General features: G+C 36.0%; 1 protein-coding gene across 2 annotated transcripts; it reads left to right on the forward strand.

Annotated features, from left to right (window-relative positions):
* Nucleotides 1-25,699, forward strand: dusp22a (dual specificity phosphatase 22a). 2 transcript variants are annotated; one of them, XM_041221487.1, is made up of 7 exons: nucleotides 1-343; nucleotides 1,594-1,627; nucleotides 4,267-4,349; nucleotides 5,539-5,588; nucleotides 14,662-14,736; nucleotides 15,770-15,941; nucleotides 23,277-25,699. In XM_041221487.1, exons 1-7 carry the CDS (start codon nucleotides 323-325, stop codon nucleotides 23,481-23,483), a joined length of 642 nt encoding a protein of 213 aa, XP_041077421.1. In that variant the 5' UTR covers nucleotides 1-322; the 3' UTR covers nucleotides 23,484-25,699. The 2 variants fall into 2 exon arrangements, with proteins under 2 accessions (XP_041077421.1, XP_041077422.1); XM_041221488.1 differs by lacking the exon at nucleotides 14,662-14,736 and having other exon boundaries at nucleotides 2-343.

The raw sequence follows: 25,699 nt of genomic DNA on the forward strand, positions 1-25,699 counted from the left end.
TGAATCCGGAAGAGAAATCTGACTCACGATTAAATACTGGCTGCTAATCCAGCCTTCATTGCAAATCCTCGTATGCGACCTTTATATCTGACACGGTTTCTTAGTGCTAATGTCTCCGTGTGATGATGCGAGTTATTAATATATAGAGCTCTCCAGCAACACAACACTGTGTTGCGAGAGCAGCATAGGCAGCGTGTTATTACTTTGAACTTCTCCTTGTACTGCGCGCTCTCCTTTATTATTATTATTATTATTATTATTATTATTATTATTATTATTATTATTATTATCAGATAATAAACTGTATTCGTCTTTTGCAACCATGGGGAACGGAATGAATAAGGTGTGGTTCTTGTTTGTTTTTGTTTTTTTCTACCTTTGTTGCTATGTGGAAATACGTCACATTGATCTAATTCTTTGTGCGTTACTTTTAGTTTTTAGCAGGAAATGTTGTCAATGTAAAAAAAAGAAATATACTACTTGATGGTAGTAACATAAACAACAAACTTTAAGTGTCAATTACAGATTTTTTATTTATTTATTTTTTATAATGCTGTTTATTTTCTTACTTGTGTTCTGTTAAGATTAGGCCCTACATGCAAGTATAGGTTCGCACGATACTGTTTATTGATACTTCTTTGAGGCAAATTTGTAGTGTAAAGCTTTGGCTGACGGCCAAAGAGCTAGGTGTAGCATGGATATTGGATTATGTACCAGTCCTTTCCCATACAAACTTTGTTGCTTAGTGACACTGGTTATATCACTAAAAGTTTGTTGGTCTGACCTATGGCATGACGGATCGCTAATGTACTGTGTAGTATATTATCTTAATCATTTTGTTGTTGTTTTAATCGGTTTCTGTTGAAGACATTTTCTGCACGTTTTTTGTAAAGTGTTTAATTTTCATTTTTCACCATGGCTAATGTTGGAAGCAAGTACCTGACTGAATATTTAAACGCAGATGGGATATGGGATCAGATACACAACCCAAAACTCAACCCCATCCCTTTTCAGTGACCTCCACACTGATGGAACATGACCAGCATAAATTGTTAGGCTCATGACATGTGGGGTCTAAATATACTGTGATTAGTAACAGACGGTCTTTAACCTTATGCTTGCACTTTTACATGTCAATTTTTATGAGTTTCATCCTACATCTGTTTGCATTTACAACGTTTTTTTTTTTTTAAATTGTTTAAAAAGTTCGGCCAAAATACTGAGAGAGGGTTGTTTGTTTTTATTGTACAGTTTATATTTACCCTCAAATTATACAAAACTCCTAAGGCTGTTAAGTTGTCACCTGCTGTGTTGACCTTCCCTAACTAAGGCTGAGAACCTTTGCCCCCACACAATTTTCTAATTTAATATTCACTTAACCTTATTGAGACTAATAGTTTTATAGCCTGACTTTTCTGTGTTAAAATCTGAGGACATATCCTCTAAGCTGTGTACTTTCTAGCCTGCGTTTTTCTTCTGAGGAAAAAAAAAAAAAAAAAACTACTTTGAGATTAGGTACTTTATATCCCATGCATATTGCTTGTATAAATGCATGCCTTATTTTAATTCTTTGTTTTAATGTTTATTTATTAGGTTCTAGATGGTCTGTACCTAGGGAACATAAGAGGTATGTGTATTTGTTTATTTACTTTGCGGAACATTGCAAGCAATTGTGTATATTTAAGGGTAATATTGTGAAAAAGCTGGAAAAATATATAACTTACCATCTGATTTAAAAAAAAAAAAAAAAAAAAAAAAAAAAAAAAAAAGGTACTAAAATTGTTTATTGGGTTTAGGAAAATATTCGCCTATTGGAATAACCATTGTCAAAACCAAGCATATATGTGCAGTTATTGTAAAGAATGAAACACTGTTTTACAAAACCTTAAGGCAAAAGCATTTAGGTTGTATATGTTGTCAGTGGAACTAAGTCCTATATACAATGTTGTATATATTTATTTGTGTTGTGTGTATGCAACTAAATTCAATTACATTTTTTTTAGTTACTACATTTCTAGTGGAAATTCATTCTAATGAAAAAAAAAACTTTTATAAAAGGACAACTGTGCAAAAGACAACCTTTCCACTAAACATAGTGTTCAGGTATCCACTAAATAGCCATCCCACAGTAGCATCATATTGTGTATAAAGGTGCACAAGGAAACTATACACGATAGTATAATAAAACAAATACTACATTTAAAAAGTCTTGTCTTTCATTATCAATGCATTATACTACTATAGCTGCCTTTTTTTCCCAGGTATTGTACACTTAATCTAATTGTAAAGTTGTATTATTTTCTGTATTCAAATTTCATGATAAATATACAGTATGTGATACACAACATAATAATGTAAATGACCACAAGGGGGCAGTCAAAGAAGTATCTACCAAGCCCACTTTATAGTTGGATAATTTCATGGTAATGATTTATACTTTCGACTAACTGAGTGAAATTGAGGAAGTTTATTTGGTGTGTATGCAAATTGAGAAGACAGGACTTGCATTGTACTATAGCAACACATCTAAAAAATGTGCTGGCTTTAAAAATAGTAAGATACAGTACACAGATGAAAGAAACTGTAATTTCTTAGAAGTTTTACCTAATAATAGTAAAAGCAACTTCTGGTAACATAATTTCTGTATGCATTTCCCAACAGCAGGATTGGTCACAGCCCTAGACTGACTGTCTCGGTTAGAATGAGAGGATTATAATGTAACACTAATAACTGTAAATACAAACAAAGTATCTCCAGTGTCGCATCAAAGTGTTTCATGGAGCACACTTGTAGGTTTTACAAAACCATTGGCTTGCAATCATTGGTAACTTGTTAGGAGTATGAAGTATCAGAGTTTATTTAACTAATGTATTCTTGTTGACTTGGTATAATTTTCTGTTGTATATACAGTATGAAATCATATATATATATATAATATAATATATACATATATATATATAGATACATATTAGATATATTATATCAGTATAATAATAGATATAGATATACACCACACACACACACACCACACACACACACACACAGTACTGTGCAAAAGTTTTAGGCAGGTGTGAAAAAATGCTGTAAAGTAAGAATGCTTTCAAAAATAGACGTTAATAGTTTATATTTATCAATTAACAAAATGCAAAGTGAGTGAACAGAAGAAAAATCTACATCAAATCAATATTTGGTGTGACCACCCTTTGCCTTCAAAACAGCATTAATTCTTCTAGGTATACTTGTACAAAGTTTTTGAAGGAACTCGGCAGGTAGGTTGGCCCAAACATCTTGGAGAACTAACCACAGTTCTTCTGTGGATTTAGGCAGCCTCAGTTGCTTCCCTCTCTTCATGTAATCCCAGACAGACTTGATGATGTTGAGATCAGGTCCTCAACGTTGCCCATTTCTTTGTGCTTCTTCAAAAGAGCTTGGACAGCACATCGGGAAACCCCTGTCTACATTGAAATTTCTGCCTGGGAGAGACCTTGCCGATGCAGTATAACTACCTTGTGTCTTGTTGCTGTGCTCAGTCTTGCCATGGTGTATGACTTTTGACAGTAAACTGTCTTCAGCAACCTCACCTTGTTAGCTGAGATTGGCTGTTCCTCACCCAGTTTTATTCCTCCTACACAGCTGTTTCTGTTTCAGTTGATGATTGTGTTTCAACCTACATATTGAATTGATGATCATTAGCACCTGTTGGTATAATTGTTTAATCATACACCTGACTATATGCCTACAAAATCCCTGACTTTGTGCAAGTGTACCTAGAAGAATTGATGCAAAGGGTGGTCACACCAAATATGGATTTGATTTAGATTTTTCTTCTGTTCACTCACTTTGCATTTAGTTAATTGATAAATATAATCTATTAACATGTCTATTTTTGAAAGCATTCTTACTTTACAGCATTTTTTCACACCTGCCTAAAACTTTTGCACAGTACTGTATGTGTATATGTATATATATATATTATATATATATATATATATATATATATATATATATATATATATATATATATATATATATGTCGTGTGCTGTGTATATATATATATATATATATATATATATATATATATAATATATATATATATATAAATATGGTGTTATCTAGTGAAAAAAAAAGCCTAGATTATATTGCACTCAATCACTTCTGCTAAAGGATAGCCATTGACAGTTGGAAGAGCAAGTTATTCATTTCCATTAATTTTACTTAGAATATTCTAGGAAATAACCTTTTGTTTGGATTCTTTATATTTACAGATTCTGAGGACAAAGACAGTTTGGCGAAAAATGGAGTCACACACATTCTGTCTGTGTACAATAATGCCAAACCAGTACTCCAGGTAAGTGAGGAAAATCGACACAAAAATGCCTGTTCCATTTCTCATTTAGGACAAACACATGTTAAAATTTGGTACTTACAATCGTACCAAAGTTCAATAGGGGTTCTGTATTTCTGTTTGTTTATTAAGTGCTCATGAAAGGTGACACTAGCTACAATATAGGCAACCATTGTGTCAGTAGGTGCCATGAGAGTTTCCCCGCACAGCTCTTCAAGCGCGCAGAGAGCACTGTTTGCTGAAATATGCCAAATTGTGTGGTGGTTTTGAGATGTGAAAAAGGCCACTGGTAGCTGGGTTGAGACTACTAGGGAGCCATATTCTGCTGCAGCACCATTACCTCCCCATGCTAAATTGGAAGCATCCATATATTTTTTGCAGCATGTGATCAATTTACTTACTGTTAGTGAAATAACTAACAATGATAGTTCCGGAAATTCTTTTCTTTGTTTTTACAACCAGGAGACATGTCCGATTGCCGTGGACTGTAACTCTCCTGACTGGTATTGGTGTTTTTACTGACATTGATTGCACAACTGAAAATTGCAATAGAAAACATGTCTGCCAGGAATTACACTGCAATTCCAGGGATGTTTTTTTTTGTTATCTTTCTTTGCCACTTCCCTCAGTACTGCGGTACCATTTTGTAATATCAAGAATGAGAAGAAAAATATAACAAATTATGTGTTTTTTTACTTACTGCATTTGCTTCCAATGTATTTGGGCAATCAGACTGATACACCTGGTCGATCCACCATAAGTTTAAAAAACCTATTGACTTAAATATTAAGGCAGTTTATTTCTTTCTTTATTTATTCATTCATTCGTTCATTGGCTTATTTATTTATTTTTTGCTGTGCAATTACAGACCAAGTAATACCACACTGGTGCTAGCCACTAGAATGCAGTGTTTCCACACACTAAAATGTTGCTTGGGTTCAACTGAAAAGCGAGGAAGCTGTACTGCAGTAAAACCTTCATTATCTGAACTTTAATTATCCAAACAAATCCCTATTGATAACCTGTTTTATTGTGTGCAGGGCTCTTGCGTATTGTGTGCAGGGCTCTTGCGCTTTGTTGTCACACAGATGTGCTTTTCAGCCCTCAATCTCTGGTCTTTACAGAATAGTGCATTATAATAACCAAGTACTCCCTGAGCCCAATTGGTTTAGATTTTTTTTTATGTTCACAGGACATGACATACCTTTGTATACAAGCATCTGATTCTTCCCAGCAAAACCTGTGAGTATCGATTTTGCTTTAAAATAGTTACTGTGAACTCAGTGTTTTTATGTGTGATCATGAAATGCCCACGTTATTTGAGACAGACTTATAAAGTCTGCAAACATCTTCAATTATCTTCTCTGTCAGAGTTCTGGAAATATTGAAATGAGACGCCTAACCTTCAGCATGAAATACCTAAAAAAGTAGAAAAGTGAGTCCTTGAGCTTATACCCTGATACAATAAAACAAATCTAGTGCTGGGTAAAATACTCAAATATTAAAACCTGTGTTCGTAATGAAATTTCATTATCGCTGCCCTGCAGGGAGGAATGAACAAAATGGCAGACTTTAGTAAAGAGCATTTTTCTCCTTTTATTATTTATTCTAAACCTTACGGATAGCCTTCCATGTAAAGGATTAGGTGTTGGACATTAACGCTTAAACAATTCAGTGAAATACATTGTTTAACTGTACATGGCTTTTTCGTCTATCGAATTAGTGTTTTATACATAAGTTATATTAGATATCAAACTAAAAACAAACATATAACCAATATCCTAATATAATAATAATTGTCCCATTACTAATTTTTTTTTTTTAAGTAAGTTTTATTTCTTAAATGTTTAAATGATTTACTGTTTTACTGTGTCTGACAAGAAGCAAACACTGCCATTCACATTATTTGCTGTAGTGGCTGTCGTAGCAAGGAAACCAAGACTGTTTATCATATTTATGATATTGCTATCCTTACACCAAATAACAAAACAGTCAAACACTGTGGTTAATAAAATCCATGTGTAAAGAAATTTGAGCAATAGTAACGATTGCTTTTGTCTTTATTGCAGTGTTTGGTATTTTGTGCCTCTTTAAATCTGCATTAACAACAGCAGAACCAGAATTGCAATTGGGTGTCTCTATTAAAACCCTCCCTTGCTGATGGTCCCTCAATGGTTTGTATTTGTATCACACCAGAAAATGTTTGTTGGGGGGGGGATTCTAAAGAAATTCAAAAGTAGTGAGATCCATCTGTTTCATTGAAATCAACTCATGCAGTTTAGCCCAGTATTCCTGGGAATGAGCCAGGAAGCACTGTGTATCTATATAAATTGCTAATGTCTAACAACTAACCCATGCTGGGGGTGGCAGAGTTGTGGACTCACACTGCATAATATAGTTAGCAGGTGGTCCATACTGATTCCACCTACCTACATAGCACATTTGTCCAACTGTTTTAACATATAGGTATCCACATGGATTAGTGCTACAGAACACCATAAGTGTTTACAAGAAACTCATTATTTTGCATTTGCTTCACTATCTTTAATGGTAAGAGTCATGGGAATACTTTTTTTCACTTCAGACTTTTGCTGTTGTGCACAGGATGTACACATATTAAGATGTATTGGAATTTTACCTAATTCATAACTGTTTTGTTTGTTTCGTGATTTACAATACGGAATGAATAAACTGTGAGTAAAAAAAAAAAAAAAAAAAAAAAAAAAAAAAAAAACAGCTGGTGGTGAAAAGCAGGATTTTTTTTAGTATATATGCTAACACTGTGAAGTCATATGTTAACAATGTGATGCTGACATGACCCTTGTGGTTGAAGGTTACTGCAATAGGTGAAGTCCCATTGAAATGGCAGATACTGTATTGAGGAAATCAGTTTCTGAGCTTCCCTTGCCAACTGTCTGTAATACTGAGTGGGCAGAGTGCTGCTGCCTCCGAAGTCAGGATTTTCAGTAGACCGTAGAGAACTCCAGCCTGTTGACTCTGCAGGATTGAGCTCTTCCTACAAGGGACTTTTGTGAACATTTCTAACAGTGTGGTGTGTTCAAACTTCCCTGAGTGACACTGTGTTAACTGTTCTTGCATTTAGGCTGTTAAACTGCAACAATCCACACCTACAATTCTCTGGTTGAAGCATCAAAGGGCAGGGGTGTGGTGCTGTTCAGCTATTGTACACCAACAGCTTCTAAATTGGATTAGCTGCTGACCAAAACATTTTACAATGTGTAGGATTTCTCATTTTTTTTCCCAAATCAGTTACACTGTTTATTACATTGGAAATAGATGCAAATAAAGAGGTTTATGTCATGCTTACAGTTCAATAGGTATGATCACATGGCTGAGTACTTTAGAAAACTACGGACTGACAGATGGATAGGTGTTGGATTTATTCAACTTCCAGAATGACAGGTGGTTATGTCAGAACCATGTGGAGGCCTCCGAATTTAATCTAGCGGCCCGGAGAGTTGGTATGTAAGTTGACTCATCATCTGGTTCTACAGTTAATGTGAAACAAATCACAGTCGAACCCTGACCCATCTTGAGAGGAAAACCTGGAGTGTCTTGACTGTTTCCATGCCTGTACTATCTGGGCACATGTACTGTCCACACTTTTGTTATTTTATCATCTGTTATACTGGTGGACTTGCTTATCCTCCACCAATTATCAATGAAAACACTCATTCGGGCAGACGTGCCATTTGCCAGCTCTTACCAGTAAAATATTTAAAAGAGAAATAAAAGAACACGCAAAGCCCTTAAATATAAAAACAAGCAAGATATTGTAGCAAACAGTATTTTCTTTTCATAAGCAAACAGTATACAATACAATGTACCACGTCGATCTCATCCTCAGCAATGCAACTTCCAGTCAGCTTGTTATATCAGCAGGGTTTGATAGCTGGATACTGTTATCCCAGGCCGAATACCATTTCACTCAATTACATAAAACACAATGGAACTGAAGTCAAGATGTGTGCAATACACCCACATGTCATTGGCCACCATTTTGCTTGTTTATGCCCAAGGACTTGGCTACAGTAACGTTTGTTCGGGGTCCTTAAAAAAAAGTGCTGTCCAGTAAGTACTATCTAGCTTGGATTGGAGAATATAGGTGACTGTAGACAATCGTTCATATTTAAAAACAGTTAGCTATACAGCTGTGTACCAATGTCAATACTAAAGATATTAATAGGTTGCACACTATGAATTAAAACAGATGCTTCAGACACAAACTTATTCCCTTGCCCTATTTTATATATATATTTTTTTGTGGTGATATTCAGAATCAAATGTAGACATGCAGACAGAGAAGAGCTGTAAACGAGGGACAGCATATTAGCAACCATTGTCTATTTAAAACTGGTATCACAATGGATTTAAAAATAAAGCTAATGGCCAGTGTGCTTGTTTCATCAGATTTCTAATAATGTAAGAAACCTGTGCCCCCGCTGAAATATTCCTGGTTTCTACAGGTGTCTGGAGCATGTCTTAGTCCTGCCCTTGATTCCAAATAGAGCCTCTTATAAACACAGTGGTAGGTGCACAACTGAATGTAGTTTACAACTTGAAAAAAACCAATGACCTGGATTTTCAAATTTATAATGGTGTACAGGGACCATATACTTTACTATTTCCTGAGCACTGTCAGTGTTGCACTGTTGCTCATAACACTGATACTGATACTGAACTTGCTGTAGCTTAACGGATAGAGAATGTGCATTTGATCTCTGAACTACTAGGATCGACTCCAGATTTCTTTTTGATGGAGTACAGTACTGATATTAGGCCTTTATTAACATAGTCTATTGGTATGTAGATGTACATTTCTTAATAGACTATTATTATTCTTTAAGACGTCTCTGTTCATATTAAGCATAACATTGACACTGGTGAGTGTATCAGCTAGTTGGCTAAAACCAAGGCTACCAGAGTGTGGATCAATCCTGACAGGCAGCATCCTCAGATAACACAATAGTGACTATCGATGAGTGAGCCAGGCAAAGGGCTCAATTTCCATGGAAATTGTAATTATTTTCCATTAAATCACATCTTTGTAAGCAGTTATTCAGGGTACTAATACAATAATGTAAATAGTTCAGTCTTGCAATGTACAATCTTTTTTTAATGTAATTTGTATCCAGCTACTGCAATAGACTGGATTCCTTGAAAATGTGCTAAGTTCACCAATACCACCAATCTTGGCAGAATCAGTTAAGGTACTAAATTATACTGCAATATATTAAAACTGCTACTGGCTAAGTAGCAAGACTACAACAACGGATGTTTGATCCTGCATGTTTCCATAGATATACTTTGTGAATATGCATTCCTTCACCAGTTTCCTTCCCCTTTTTTGCAATTGTATTAAATGTGCTTGCCTTGCATCTCTTTTTATTGCGACATGATAGAGTAGTAGTCAAATCTAAATGTTATGCTGTGTTGTACATACCACAGCATAACTAGGCTAATCTAATATGGATATTATCTAATATGGATATTATACTGACAAGCTTTCTGACCAACAGGTCATTTCATGGGTGCATTCAACAAATACTGCAAACCAAAATGAAACTAGACATTATGCCCTGATTGTGTAATTTAAGGGGATAGCCACCTTTTAGACTAAAGCTCTGTCAACCTGAAATAAAATGGATAGGTGGAACGCTGAAGTACAGAGGAGTAAATGGAGAGAAATGTATAGAAAATGGTTTGTTATTTCTGGAAGATAACCGTAATCAAAATCATATACACGTGTGTAAAACAAAAAAATAATAATCCTTCCTCTACCCTCACCAGAGTGTAGATGTGTGTTTGTTTAGGGTGTATTACTTAGATTAAGGTCTTAGAAATGGTTTTAAGTTTTGTTTTTCTCAGTGACAAAGCACAGTGTAGACCACTGTATAGTAATCATTTAAATACTACAACCCTTGACATTATTTAAAGAGGACATTTTGTACATAAGACACTATCTTGAAAATGCTGGAAATAAATAGCAAGCAACACAGTGTTACGTGATATTTCTCACACTGCTATAATAAGTAACACCTGCTATATCATTTAAGAAACAAGTAAATTAACTATTTTAGTTTTATGTAACTACAGAACAACTGCCCTAGTATAACTAATTATATTTTTTAAATGTCTTACTAAATAAGTACATACAATTGGTTAAAGATATTGCATTAGTTTGCTGGTGTGCTGTTATGAATTATCTTTCCTATACTGTAGTTCTGAGCGGATGTTTCTAGACCTGCTTGCAGCTCTGCAGTGTTGAGAGAGTTAAAATACAAAAAAACAAAAATGTAACATTTATCCAAGATGTTGTGAATCCAAAAACCATTTTAAGTAGATAATTTGAAGATGTGTGCGATTGATTAAAAAAAAAAAAAAGTATTAGAAATATTTAGCAAGTGGTTATTAAGTAATTCTAAACTAAGTACTTGACGAGTACAGTATCATGACATAATAAAGACACTGCCGTAGATTCATTGTAAGTAGGAATTTTGAATATTGTGCCCTAATCTGTAATATTGAACCATCAGTATGTAATCATTTGACAGGGCATCACAGAAAACATTTACATGCATGCTAATAATCTTTAATGCAGACTATAGTTAATTGTGGACTATAACACACATCCTTTTCCAGATTCTAGGAGAGTGCTTGTTGCATACATATACTCAGTAGTATACTATGCTTTTGCTAATAGGTTAGTGTACAACAGAAGTGCGTTACACAGGAGTATATATACAAAAGCTGTAGATCTGACATGTGTATTATCTGTTTGCTTTACGTTTTAAAGAAAATCTGTTATTTTATTTTCTATGAAAATGTTATTTTTTATGTTTTTAGAACAGCATGTCAAAACCACAAATAATGACTACATATAGAATTTGTGCAGACTGTAACAAGATGGCCGGAAATTTCAGGGTAAATAAGAGGAAAAAAAGTGCTGAAAGAGCATCTTTTTTTTTCTGTTTGGATCCCAGAAAAAAAAAGACGTGCGCTATTCTATTTTGATACCAGTCTGGTGTCAAATGCTTGAGCAATAACAACCCTTTGAGTGCAGCTAACTTGTAAGCAAGGTTTACATCGTTTTGCAATTTATTTTAAGGATTTCCCAATGGTACGTGAACGTTTTGGGGCAGGCAGAGAGTCACAGTTTAAAAAGATAAATTATTTCTCACATAGCTCTTTACAGTACTTTTGATAACTAAGAATTACCAGCATTATGAACCGGTTTGACAACATAGACTAAACTCATACTACTGGTAATTCCCTCAGCTGCTAATAATACTTGTACCCGGCCCATCCTAAAACTGCCTCTGTAACCCAGTTAAACCTGTTTTAAGAAATCCAAAGCTATTGTCCACTTTCAATGGGCACATGGTTAATTTCTGTCGATGGAAGTTGGGTTTGTACTAGGAGCCCCAGTTAGAATTGGTCAATCCAAATTCCATTAAATGTAGGAAGTGATATACATAATATACATCACAGGCATCTAAAAACAAATTGTTGACAGAAATAAGCAATATATACACTGTCCGACTATACATAATATCTGATGGGCCACCCTTTGCCAAAACCTTGATATGATGTGTCAGAGGAGTGTGATGACGAAGTGTGATGTTTAAGTTCATCCCAAACATGCTCAATTGGATTGAGATCCAGGGATTCTGGTGGCCATGGAAGATGCCTCTGTCATGCTTCTCAAACTATCTGGACACAATTCTGGCATGCTGGATGGTTGCATTATCTATTTAAAGTGGTCATGCAATTTATACATATATACATGCATTTTAATTTAGGAAATTCTTGTGATACATACAGTATAGTTGTAGATGCCCTTTATTGGTTTGTAGACTGCAGATAGTAGAAGCTACTCCATAGCACACCAAACCTTCAGGGAATCCCACAGTAGGGTTGATTTAAATAAAATGTGTCTGTACATACAGAATATAGGCAACTGAAACTTCCTAAATTTAAACAAGAGAACAAAATAATAATAATAAAATCCCTGACTTTTTTTTACCCTAGTTAGAAATCCAAGTTGAAAGAGTGATTTGTTCCAGTGTCGACCGTGGAAAGGAGCTCCCTGGGGGCAGCGCACAATTGGCCGAGCACCACCCGGGGGTTCACCGCGCACCAGCGACCCCTATAGACTAGCCCAGAGCTGTGTTGAGACTGCGACATGTAGCTCTGGATGCGACTGGCTCAGTACGCGCACTGATGGCCACATGCTCTACGGAGGTACGCATGTGTTCATCTTCGTACACAAGAGAAGCGGTGAGGACTCAGTCGTACCCCCACCAAGAGCCCCCCGGTCTGAGCCTCGGATATACAATTGTTAACCCAGCTTTCAAATTGGGAGAAAAAAAGGGTACAAAAATGTAATTTGTGACTACTAAATAAAAAATTAAAAAAAGAAAGAATGATTTGAATCAGGATTAAACAGTTTTTCTAATAGGAAAGAGTGATTTTTAGGATACAAACAGCCCAATGTGTCCTTTGTTGGAGCTATGTGGAAGTGTATTATTGAAGGAATTAAGGAGCAGTTTACTTGAGGTCATGAAATAAAAACTATTTAACAAATCCTCCTTGTAGAAATAGCAGTGAAAACAGCAGCTGCTTTTTCTCCAAGTTTAGTGGGATTATGTGCTGTTTTACGGTAAGGGAAAAAATAATTAGTTCCTTTGTTTTGGTCAGTTGAAGTTTGTTTATATTAATAGTTGATATTTAGAGGGGTATCTTATTCTCAGACACTGGATCTATTTAAAAAAAAAAAAACATAAAGACAAATCCTTTTGTCCCTATTAAGTGACTGCTATTATATTTTCAGTGTTATGAACATTTTACCTGTTGTCGGTGAGAGAAACCTGACATCATGTTTTTTAAACAACCTCTACATTTAGCAGTTAATGGCTCCCCTGTGTGTAATGTAGCTGTAAATGGAAGTATTCAGTCTCTTTGTGGCATATTTCCAAGGGTTTTCCATTATGTGGGGTAGTTTCGTTACAACCTTACCATGCACTGTAGATTGCATAAGCAATTTATTTATCTTTTCCTGAAAATATTCTGGATATGTACTGGAATAACAAAATACAGTTTTACAAGCTGTTTTCTATGCTATATGGGATTAGCAGATTGAGAAAGCCTCCAAGGTAGCTGACTGCCAGAACTGCCCAGGGTAGTTTATCTCTTAACCCCATCTACTACCTTTTACCTTCCATCCCAACACATCTTTATCATCAGCCACCGAGAAACTAGAATTTGTAGCCTTGAGATTAGTTAACTCTGGTCCCAAATGCGGTCAGTTAGCGTGTATGGTGTTTTAACCATTCTGATAGGTTTCAATATTAAAGATAATGTAAAAAAGCAATTAAAATTACTTTTGAAGCTAAATGCTCTTATTGCACAGTTGTATAATTTGTATAACTACCCAATGTAGCTGAAAAAGACCCCTTTGACCTGAGATTACCTTTGAGCTGACCACATGGGCTCGATGGAAATACTTCAAAGTATTTGCAGGCAGACACCTGATTCAGGATCAATTTAGATGTCAAAACATTCATTTTTCCAAGCTAATAGTTAATTGAATTTGGCCATTGAAATCTTGCAAAATAGAATGATTGATTTTTTAAACAGTCAGACTGAAAGTGGTGCTCATAAGAGTCAGAGATTTGTTTTGTTTTATGCTAGCAGACAAAAACAAATCTGCAATAATCCCTGACTAGTTTGATCTTATTATCTGATTTCCTACGATACATCTTCATTACTTCTGCCAATTAATTCTGCACTTGTTTTTTGACAGTCCACACCTGCAGGAGCAGAAAGATACTATACATAAATAAATGTCTAACATCACCTAATATTCCACATTGAACTTTGATAATAAATTAAAGTTTTACTAGCAATATCAAGAGGTGTGGGGCAATGATAATTATATAAACAGGCAAGTGAACTTAGCAATATTTAAGAATTGCAGCTGCTTGATTTACCATGTGAAGTCTTGTCTTGGAACAGACCTTGATCAGACGTGTGCTAAACAGATCCTGGAACATGACAAGCAGTTTATTACAGTTTCAGGTTATAGGTACAATCTTAACTGGTTGTTCATTAAACGGAGTATGATAAAGTTTATTTGCCACAATTGCTGATAAGGTGTATAGAACACATTAAATAGAACACTTTGCTTCTGTGACAGGGGGTCGAAGAGAACCCTGTACAGCATTATTCCCATACTCCCCAAATTTCATAACTAAAATAACAATATATTCACAGGGTTTTTATTTGATTTCAGGGTACAGCATTTCAAGGAATGTGTTAGTTTCATCCATGAGTCTCGACTTAGTGGTGGGGCCTGCCTGGTTCACTGGTGCGTATTTTGCTAAACTACTATACTTTTCAATATATTTATTTTATTTATGTATTTATTTGACAGGGACAACGTACAATTTCTTTACATTCATGACATGTCATAAGATGTATTGCACCCAAATTTAGCTATTAGCTAATTTTCATTGGCAGTCCTTGGACAAACACAAAAACAGAAAACGAAAATAATACTAATAAAGTAACATTTACAGAAGGGAATATGACCGAGCATCAGATAAATAACCCAAGACAGCAGCAACCTCATATCCCCAAAAACAACATCACTCCAAAAGACAATCTCATCACACACCCAATCTGGGATCAGAAACATCCACACCTCAACAATTCTAAAATGACTACAAAAAATATATATTTAGATCAAATTAAAGAAATTTTCTCACAGTTATCTCTCTCTCTCTCTGTCTCTCTCTCTCTCTCTCTCTCTCTCTCTCTCTCTCTCTCTCTCTCTCTCTCTCTCTCTCTCTCTCTCTCTCTCTCTCTCTATATATATATATATATATATATATATATATATATATATATATATATATATATTAACTTAAATTAAACTAACATTCACATGCACACATTGCTACTATGAAGGTCATTGTAGAAGAAGAAAGAAAAATAAGGATACAGGGAGAAATGGCAGATGTTTATTTTGACAACCTCTGTTATACGAACAGCCCTCCCCCTGTAAGCTTTCATTCTGAGTGCAATGTTGCCCAGTCATCATGGAGAAAGTGTACTAACCACCATAACTATAATGTCCTTTTTCATTCTTCTTTGAATATTCAATAAGGTACATTCTTTACCAAGGCCATGTAGCATGAGTACAGAATCTCTTTTGCATCTCAGATGCTCATCAGTGATTACGTATGTAGTAGGGGGAACAAGAACACACCAAAGTGTCCTAAATGATGTAATAATGCAGTTGTTTACTACCCTAATTAAGGGATTACCTGCTGATCAATGCCTTTGTAAATGCTCTTGTTAAACGCATACGTTTTCTCTTGCTCCATCGTGATTGACAGCCTGGCTGGAGTTTCCCGCAGTACCACATTGGTTGTGGCTTACCTCATGACAGTGACAAACTTCAGCTGGGAAGAGTGCCTGTCTGCAGTGAAGGCTGTCCGCTCTTTCGTGGGGCCCAACTTTGGCTTTCAGCAGCAGCTGCAAGAATTTCAGATGACGCTGGTTTCAGAGGTAACTGAATTATAGGGAGGGGATCCCTTGTAAACATTCCCCATGGTAAAAGCATAGCAAAGTGTAATAAAGCATAGTGAAAGCACAGTTAAAACCCAGAGAAGTAAAGTATTACAAAGCATGGCAAATCCTGGTTCTCTATGACAAACTATGCTAAATGCATAGAGTGGTTAGTGTATGGAGTGGGCTTGGATCCTGTAAGACCCGTCTGAGGTCAGTCAGCTACTAGGAACCAGATGCGCTTAGATGGGCCAAGTGGCTTCTTGTTTGTAAACGTTATGTTCTTGTGTGCTTTGAGTATAACCATGGGAAAAGCATGGGGAAACTGCAAAAATACTGTGCAAATTTGCCTTGGTAATTTTTTAGGATTACTCATGACCGGAATGGAATATACTTCTGAACGTGGCATCGGTTGATGTTCTTGGCTTGAGGTTTGTTGGTCTCTGAAATATTCCCCAAATTACATCTTTTTGTTCATTTTATTTTCATTAAACAATATGGGCACTGCTGTCACCGTCATTTTAGCTGCTGGAGAAACAATAGTAACTTTGCCACAAACTGTAATGCTTGTTATCAGGCCAAAAACAAACCCCATTACACCAATTAAGAAGAAGGGACTTGAGCTTTTGAAATAATCTGGCAGGTATGAATTAAAAGTGAAAGTGTCTACCTCCTACTGGTGTTGTATTGTGATTTGTATAGATAATTCAGTTTTAGGGGAAATTATTTTGGTTGTGGTATTTTTTGAAAAAATTGCAGCAATTCTCTTAAAAATGTGTTATTGTGTCAATAGTATATGTGAGGTCTCATCTGGTATTTTTACCAATATTTTTATAGGTCACCACTATTTCTGTCCATAAGGGGATTTGTAATGATAGGAATTATTTGGGTTTTCAGGTTATCTCCAAACAACAAAGAACAAAACAGTTTTTTGTTTCTTAAATCCCTGTACAAATAAGTTTGAAAACTTACAAAAACAAATCTTCTGTGCTTTTCCTTTGTTTTTCTCTGATATCATTGGTTAGTACCGGCATGAGATTGTTTACCTAAAATTGTGTTTAATTTCTTTAGGGCCGCAACACTGTAGGCTTAGGGTTCTTGTAAACTAAAAGTAATACATTTGACTATTTATATGTGTTATATTCATCTTATGTATGAATTTTTAAAAGTTGAGCCATTTTAAAAACATTTAACATGGCAACTGCTGTTGCTATAATAACTGTCATTCTAATAATCTATTTGTGATTTGATGTATGCGTCTACACTGGCTTTAATGTTGACTATTGGACCCTTCTTAGCAAATGGTGCAATAACATTTATACTTGTCAGATGCTTCTCCACAGCAGCATAACAGATTGACCAACGGTCCCATCTCGCTTTCACTGTATATGGAGTGCTGGTCCGGAACTGGGGATTAACATGATCATGAGTCATACAACTGTAATTAAGTCAATTATAAACCTGGTTTAAAGTTTGTGCACCAACTGTTTTTATATGACACTCTGCTTCACCCGTCTCAAGTAGCACAACCGTCTGTTTTTTTGCTACGTAGTGTACTGCAATAGCTATAGCTTTATATTGTCTTGGCCCATGCTATACTGTGTTCCTTTATCATAAGAGTCCAGAGGGAAGTATTTCTGCCTGCAGTGACTGTGTATTTTTACAGTAATTAGGAAAACCTTGGTCTGCTGTTATAAAGCAGGCACGCGACACACTCTAATTGCAATGCAGAACTCTGGTTTGTCACATGGCTATCATTACTGACAGAAGCTTGCAACATGATCTGTCAGGAAGGACTGATGATCTTTTGGATGTTCTGAAAGCTATTGTCTGATTTGAATGGCAAGTAAACAAAGTATTTCTTCAAAGTAAATCTTCACTGTGTGACAATTTGTAAGTCACTTGACTTGCTTCAGTCACTCTCTAGATGTAAAACTAGGCTAAAGTCTTCACTGGACTCTCTCCCAAGCAGCAGTGTCCTTTTTGCTATGCAGGGATCAAAACTGAAGTCCGGTCTTACTGTTCAAGTTAGATACCACCCATTAGGTAATAGTGTTTGAATTTGTATATTCTGTGACCGACCCATGACACTTTACTTACATTAAACTTAATTTCTGCCCAGTTCAGCCAGGATTGACTTTTATTTCTATTTATTTATTTATTTATTTATTTATTTAATCCACGTTAGCTGTCTCTCATATATAATCTGTTACTTTAGGAATAATTTTATTTTAGAAAGATCAGACACAGCTTTCTTGGCTTGTGAACTACAGCTTGATTGTGATAAATTGGCTATAGTCAGTTCTGCAGTTTAAAGGTGGGTTTCTTTGGCATAAACTCTTGGCTAACCTTACTTTGTTATATTGAGTGTTTGCCAAGTGCCGTGGGTGTGATGTGTGGGCTGAATGCTGATACTACCTGCTGCGTGGGAGCGAGAACTTGAAAAAACAATAACTTGTACACAATTACAGCTTCCTTGTGCACTACAAAAAATAAGGCATAGACAGTACATTGCTACTAGTGACCACAAAGACACTGCCTAAGTGAAATACAGTGAAACAGACTGCTCCAAAGTACAGCCTGCAAACCTGATAACTTTCTTTTAACAAGTACAAGATATCCATTTTTTTAAATGAAAATGTGTGTTTTCTTTCAAAACTGTACATAGGTCCACTGTAAACATTATGTGGAAGAGCTTGACAGGTAAAATTGACATTTTTCAAATGTTTGCGTAATGGGACTTGCACCGAATACAACTGATCATACAAAATTCAAGCAGTTTTAACATATAGCGCACAAACAGTGAAGTGTCATAAACAGTACATTCACAAATAGAGCACCAGACATTTAAAACAATATTAATAAATCATTATTTGATAAAGTGGTGTCTAGTCTACCTGGTCAACTTTTTTTACTCCAGCTATTCGACTCAAGTTAGTAGTTGTACTACCCCTAGCTCATAACACCTCAAATCCAGGTCCTCTCTCAAGCTACTGACCTGAGCTAGAATACAGGCTTCTGCACCACCGAGTACTTTTCGTTTAGTTGACAATACAATTGTCAAGCCAAGTTCAATACAAGTGTCATTTTACTTATGCTACCGAAAGGGTAATCAGTGATTAGTGTCTGGTAAGCTGTGGCTGTTATCATCTGTAGTTCTAACCTTCCAGTAAATGCTTTGTTGTATTTGTAAAACGATTTCTAAAATGAAATCTTGTAGATGCCTTTCTTTTATGGGAAAGTCTTGTGTAAGAGATTAAAATAGACCATTAACTTTCACAGGGATGTTTTTATTTCTCATTGCTCCACACTTAACCACAGCTGTGATTAATCACTTTTTAAATGTATCCACTCCAGCTCTCAATGTTCCAAGTGGTGTTCTAACTTCAACTGCATCCTATCTATATACAGTACTAACTCTGCAAGGGTATAATGGCAACCCAAGTGTAAGGGCTCCCTAATTCTGGGATGTTTAAAGCCCTGTATTGATTTGAAATGAAGTCAGAACCCTTTATTGGTTGACTTTACAGTAGTTTGTAGGAAATGTTTACTGTTTGCAATATATTAAGACATTTCTTTTGTGAACTATTTACTACCAGGGTATCCCAGAACATAGATGAGACAGTTTGATTAGGTTACCATTGTTTTTTGATGCCACATTTAACATATCATTATTTTGTCTAATAGACCATTCAAGAACACAAGAAAAAATGCTACTACATTACTGGAAGTAATCTTGTATGGTACTTTTATAGAATTTTAGACCACTGGTGGCTTCCTCAAACTATATGTTGTGCACAATATAATGAAGATGTAGTGTGAGAAAACCCACAGAGGGCTCTTTCTTAAATACAATATAAAAAATGCCACATTACCCTGGATCTCATGTTTCTAATTTTGAATACCTTATCATGTTTTACGACCCAAAAGTTGTTGCAGGTTTTAAAAGGTAGCAGATTGAAGGGATCGTAGCACAGTGGTTTAATCTGTGTTTGTGATCTCCCAGTTGTAAATAATCCTTATAAGAAATGCATGCCTATATCTTGCACAAAACAAAAGGTATACTGATACACTCCCATCAATAGCAAATATGTGGCAAACTGTGCCAAAAAAAATAAAAATATAAAAAAACAACAGAATGCATACTACAGAATAGGCTCATAATAGTGGTTTCCAGAGTCCAGAGTTGTATTTACTGACAAAGGTTTCAAGCTTCTATCCTAAATATGAGGCCTTTAGTGCATTTCAACATTTAAGGGTTACAGAACCTGCAATGTTTTGCTTTTGTGGATGAGGAAAAAAAAGTTGCAAGAAATAGATGTCTAGAATTATTTATTTCAGCAATTTTTTTTTATCCAAAATGGTAATTCAGAGGTATTTTTCCTAAAGATATTTCTTTGAGAAATTTCTAGAAGTTATTAATCTAGAAACATTTTAATTTCAATTAAAGATTGACAACATTTTACAACATTTTACAACATCTTTGTGATCACACATCAACGACATCTGATTAACAAGCGTTTATATTACAGACTGAAAAGAAATAAATACAAAAAGAAAGTGGTGTGTGAACACATTACCATGCAATCTGGCAAATAAAATGACCAGTTAGAAAATGTTGATTCATGTACTTAACCTCCCATTTAATCAAACTGCTGCCGCATCTTCCTTTGGCCTTAAAGCGCTTGCACAATCCACTTTTTCCCTGGTCTACTAATTCCCTATGACGCCAGTACTAACATCTACCATGTACTTACAAATTCTGGTCCTCCTCCTATTTTGGGATTATAGTTACAGTGTAGGGCTGTCCAGTGAAACAAATAAAATAAAACTCTACATCTGACTACAGGTTCTGATTTTCATATTTTCATATGTTTTGAAGCCCTCAGCAGATTTTCCATAGAAAGGTAATACAATGCTAACAGACCCATTCTCCTTCATCTGTGAGATCCTGATAATCTTTCACAGTAAACTTCCTGGTGTTTCAGCAGCCACTGCTATTGACAGATACACAGGGTGATTCATAATTTGCACAACATTGTCAGACCATTGTGAAAACTGGAGGATATGTGGCATAAATGATGATGTGCTTGGCCACCAGTGGGTTGTTCAATAAACATTTGACTAGAATTGAAAACAGTGTAAAACAACAATGTTGCCCAAAATATGATTTACCCAGTATATTGTGGTACGCAGTGAAGCATTAGAGATGGAACGTGAAATGGTAGGCACTGCTAGAAGTAACTTGAAGATTAAGGTCAAAGGAGTGTGATGTGCTAGCTGACACATCTTTATACTCTATATCCTGTGGTCACCAATTCCCATTGAAATTATTGCAAATGAAAAGTATGAAAGGCTAGTGAATGTGTCCACTGCGACACATAGGCCCCAAGTTTGCTCGACACTAGCATCATGGAATGTGTTTAGAATTTCACAAAACATAGTGTGGCTGTATTTTAATACAGTGTTAGTCTTAGAGGGTTTGGAAATAAAAATCCCAATTTTGTCCCTGTAATAAATCAGCACTGTATCACTTCAGGCAGAAACAGACCAACAGAAACAGACCAACCCCGCTATTAAGGGATGGGAGTTTGTATCGCAATGGCATTTTGAGATACCAGCCCTGTAGAATATTATGGGTCTCTTTACACTGCTGTCCTTGGAGCTAATGTTGTGATCTTTGGTTTCCATTGATTATGTCCTGGAGACATGCCCAGAGTACTTTCATTTTTGTTTTCTGAATAATGGACCTAATAAGTGTTATCTTCTGAACAATTCATCTGCATTTGATAAAACCTTGCATGGATATTTCACAGTATTCCATGTACTTTGAAAGTGGACATTTTTAATGTTTGACTGCAGATATACTGTTGAGATTTAAACTACAGCATGTAATATTTTGACAAAATTTGGTTTACCAACATTTATATTGAAAGCTTTGTTTAGTTTCTTAGTACTAATAATGTTATGTCTATATCATGGTTTGCTTTGAAGCTTGGAGTCTCCATTGAAACCACAGGAGGAGACGGGCCCTTTTAGTGCATCAAAGTCATATAGTTTATGATGGTACTAGGTGGTGCAGTGAGTTAATGCACTATACTGTGCTTTGTATTAAAACACAACTGTCTAGTTGATATCCTATTGGGGAGGAAAAAAACAGACTTCCCAGTAGTTACTGAAAGACAATTCCTGATGTTATTCTGAGAAGCATGATTTCATGAAAGTGTTTGGAGCTTTCAGCCAGTGCCATGGATTTCCCATAGGATGTTACTGATGTGGAATATGCCAGCAGTATTTCCTCCCATTTCAGTGATGAAATGATGGTGTTTAATAGCACCCTTTTCTTGCAGTCAAATGGTAGGAAGCCTCAATAAGTTTTCATTTTGTTTTTGTTATCAGAAGAGGGTACGGGTTGTGCGTTCTAGTCTTTACCTTTTAATTCTTCACCCCCCTCAAAAAAAAGAAAAAAGATCCTCATGATTTTTAAATAAGTCTATCCTGCTGCACAGCTGGCATCACTCAACGTGCTTGCCTGAGTTCCCGTGGGTCTAGCAAACAGCTGGGTCATAATAATTGTCTGAATTTGTTGCCAGTGATACACTGCTGCTTCAGTGTGATTTCGGAATAGTGAAGTGACAAAACTCCCTTTTGGAAACCCCCTGGATCAGAATGCTGGCTGCAATACCCCAGCCGCCCACTCCAGTGCTGATATAACCCTTGGTAGTGGGTGATCCATAGACTGTGAACAACGGATAACACAAAGGAGCAAACTCATTATAGACACTCATCGTGTCTGGCAAAGGAAAGCACTGTATATTTGAGTTGTTCAGCTGTCCATTGTTTTGTATGCAGCAATTACCTTGAAAGTAATAAAGTAACATTCTTGAAACACTTGAAACTCATTTGTAAATGTTTCCCGTAATGTGCTCATAAATGTAACTCTTTGTTTGCTGTCAGACGCTCTATAGGTATTTTAGCACAGCTCATTTAAGCAACACTCATTGTGAAAAATAACATAACCCCCGCAGCAGGGCTATAACTGGAGGCCCTTATACCTGACATGTGGTTATGATGAAACCTGGTATAGATGTTCTTTACCACAAACTGTTGAGGTTCCAGTGTTCTAGGCAGCATTACACCTTTGCAGTTTTAGAATGCCTTTGGGTGCTTCTTTCTTTAACAGGCTGTGATTGTTAGATGGCTTTCACTATTAAGCTTTATCTCTTGCCATGGTATGTGGCATTAAAATACCACAAGGGAATAGTCTATTTTTTGCAGATATTTAGTAAAGAGCTCATTACCCAGCTCCCTGAACCTGTGCTTTGTATCTTTCAGTTCCGCAGGTGGCTCAGGATGAAGTACAGCAACAACCCATTCAATGACCAGGAGGCGGTTTGCAAGCTGCTGAGACAGTTTGAGCAGCAACAGCAACAACAGCGTCTGAGAAATGGAGGGCAGAGCTGGACAAACCACACGACAACAGTCTACCCACTGCCGTACAATGCCTATGGGTCAGCCACCAGCAGCTGGGTTAGCAGATAGGAGCCCTCACCATCAGAGGAGCTCGCCAACGCAAGCCTTTAGACTCAGAGTGCAAGCCAAATAGACATGTTACAGAATGCTGTGTTCTTTATGGAATATACCCATGACAGTACTTAGTTTGGGCTCACTTTAGGTCTGATAGTAAAAGGCTACTGAATGAATGTAACAGATGCTATTGAATTATGTCTGGGTGGATTATTTATCATGACTGTGTACCACTACTTTAATTTTGTATGTTAGGGACTGGATATGAAATCAACACCTGTATGCATACATATCAATCGATGAACGCTGTATTTTAAAAGCCAAGTACAGTTTATTAATGAGTTCATTGCAATGAGCAAGGGGCAGTAGGGAGCACAAAAATTTCACATGTCCAATATATAAAAGATCATGAATGCCCAAGATGTTGACATTCATACCAGTGCCACATTACATAGCATGCAACTGTTTGTTTGTACTAGCTTGCAAATCCACTTTTAAAGATCTCTTGTGAGGTAAGTGACTCATTTTAATAAAGCAGATTGCCGGTGCAGAAGTTCCATTTTTCGAATTGTCCTGTTTTATGAGGTCTACAAGCATCTCTTTGGTTGAGGTCTGTAGAAGATAGACCCTCTAAACCTAGACCAACAATTGACATGTCGTGCTAGTGCTTAAGAATTTTTTTGGGTGCGCAATGTTAACTTCACTAGAAATCTGAACTCTCTTGTTGAAGCTTTTTCATTTTTTTGTATTTATAGTAAACCCCCAAGTATGAGCAAGCCCTTTAAAAAAAATAAAAAATAAATCATATGCTGAATACACAATCAGTGTTACTTCCATGTAACCAAATTTTAGTAATGGGTGTGCCACTGGGTGGTGTGGTGGGTGTTGGTTCCTGATAAGGCAGTTATCACATGATGGTTTTCTCTAATTGACAAAAAATATTGTATGCAGAGTTGACAGTCAGAAAATTACAATGGGCAGCTTATGTAAAACTATATATGTGCCAGGTACAATTTGTTATTTGCATGTGAGCTTTTCATTCAATATCTTGTGTAAAATATGACTGGAATACAGCAATTGCTCAAATAGGCCAAAAGAGAAAATAATATGTGACCAGCAAGAATTGCAATTCACTGTGTTCGCTATTACCCTTTCAGAGCATGACAGTTGTGAATTATTTAGGTAGTGTGAAATGCACAAATTGAGTAAAGTGAATGTTTGTATCTGAAGTAAATTAGTATGTCCATGCACAGTCTATGTCTGGATCACACAAAGTTCAATAGCGAGGGCAGGATTTTTGATTAACAAGGAAAGCCACTGCAGATTAGAGACCCAGAGCAGGCTATAATGAGTGGCTACAGTCAGGCACATAGCAGACATGCTCTGCAGGGGAACGTGCCCACCAAGTTTGCCATTTAATTATATTCCAAGACATCTTCAATGGAAATTCTGGAATAAATTAGATGTGCTGTATATTTTTCCTCTGGTTTAAGGTTTGGCTCATAACCAAATGACTGCGTTACTGTAGTTCTCAGGAAGATGAAGACACATGCTTTCTGTGCTGTCTTCTTTTTTACATTGATATGTGAAGAGCTAACACTTTGGACCTCATTCAGAAATGGTGCCCTGTAGTGACTCTTCTTTTAGCATGGGTCACTACTACTTTGTATTGAGTCATTTTAAAAATAACTATGTAATCACTGTGGTATATAAAAGCAGACTATTTAAATCTGCCTTCTGAAGTGCGGTAGATCTAAATACCGCCCTTGTTTAAATCATGAATAGAAAGGGGCATTATGAAATACAACATCTCTCAGTGTTTGTGAGTGTCTTTGTTTTATGTCTTTACAATGATGCAAAATGGCACTTCTGGTCCTAATTTAATCCTTAAACGGCAACTTCCTTAATAGGTATCAAAGTTTAGCTCAATTTAAAAACATGTTAAATATGAATAAAAAAGATTAATGCATTTTTGCTTTCAAAACTGCACAAAACAGATCTACAAATAAAAGGACAGAACAGGTATGATACCACTTTATATGGGGGTTAAACATTGCTTTAATTTGTCGACTTCCTTTAGGGACGACGCTGCCGTCAACAGTTTTGTAAATCTCCTTGCATGTAGGCTATTTGCCTATTCTCTACTGCAAAAGCTTGATCTGTTTGTAAATTACTTGGAAATGCTTTGTTGCATGAAAATGTGTCAGAAAAAATAAAACTTTAAATTATCA

Source organism: Polyodon spathula, chromosome 21 (genome assembly GCF_017654505.1).
Source record: "Polyodon spathula isolate WHYD16114869_AA chromosome 21, ASM1765450v1, whole genome shotgun sequence".
In the NCBI taxonomy this organism is placed as follows: domain Eukaryota; kingdom Metazoa; phylum Chordata; class Actinopteri; order Acipenseriformes; family Polyodontidae; genus Polyodon; species Polyodon spathula.

Coding starts and splice junctions, on each gene's coding strand:
- dusp22a (XM_041221487.1), top strand. CDS start 323: ATGGGGAACGGAATGAATAAG. Junction 14,737..15,769: donor GGGGCCTGCCTGGTTCACTG/GTGCGTATTTTG, acceptor CGTGATTGACAG/CCTGGCTGGAGTTTCCCGCA. Junction 15,942..23,276: donor AGATGACGCTGGTTTCAGAG/GTAACTGAATTA, acceptor TGTATCTTTCAG/TTCCGCAGGTGGCTCAGGAT.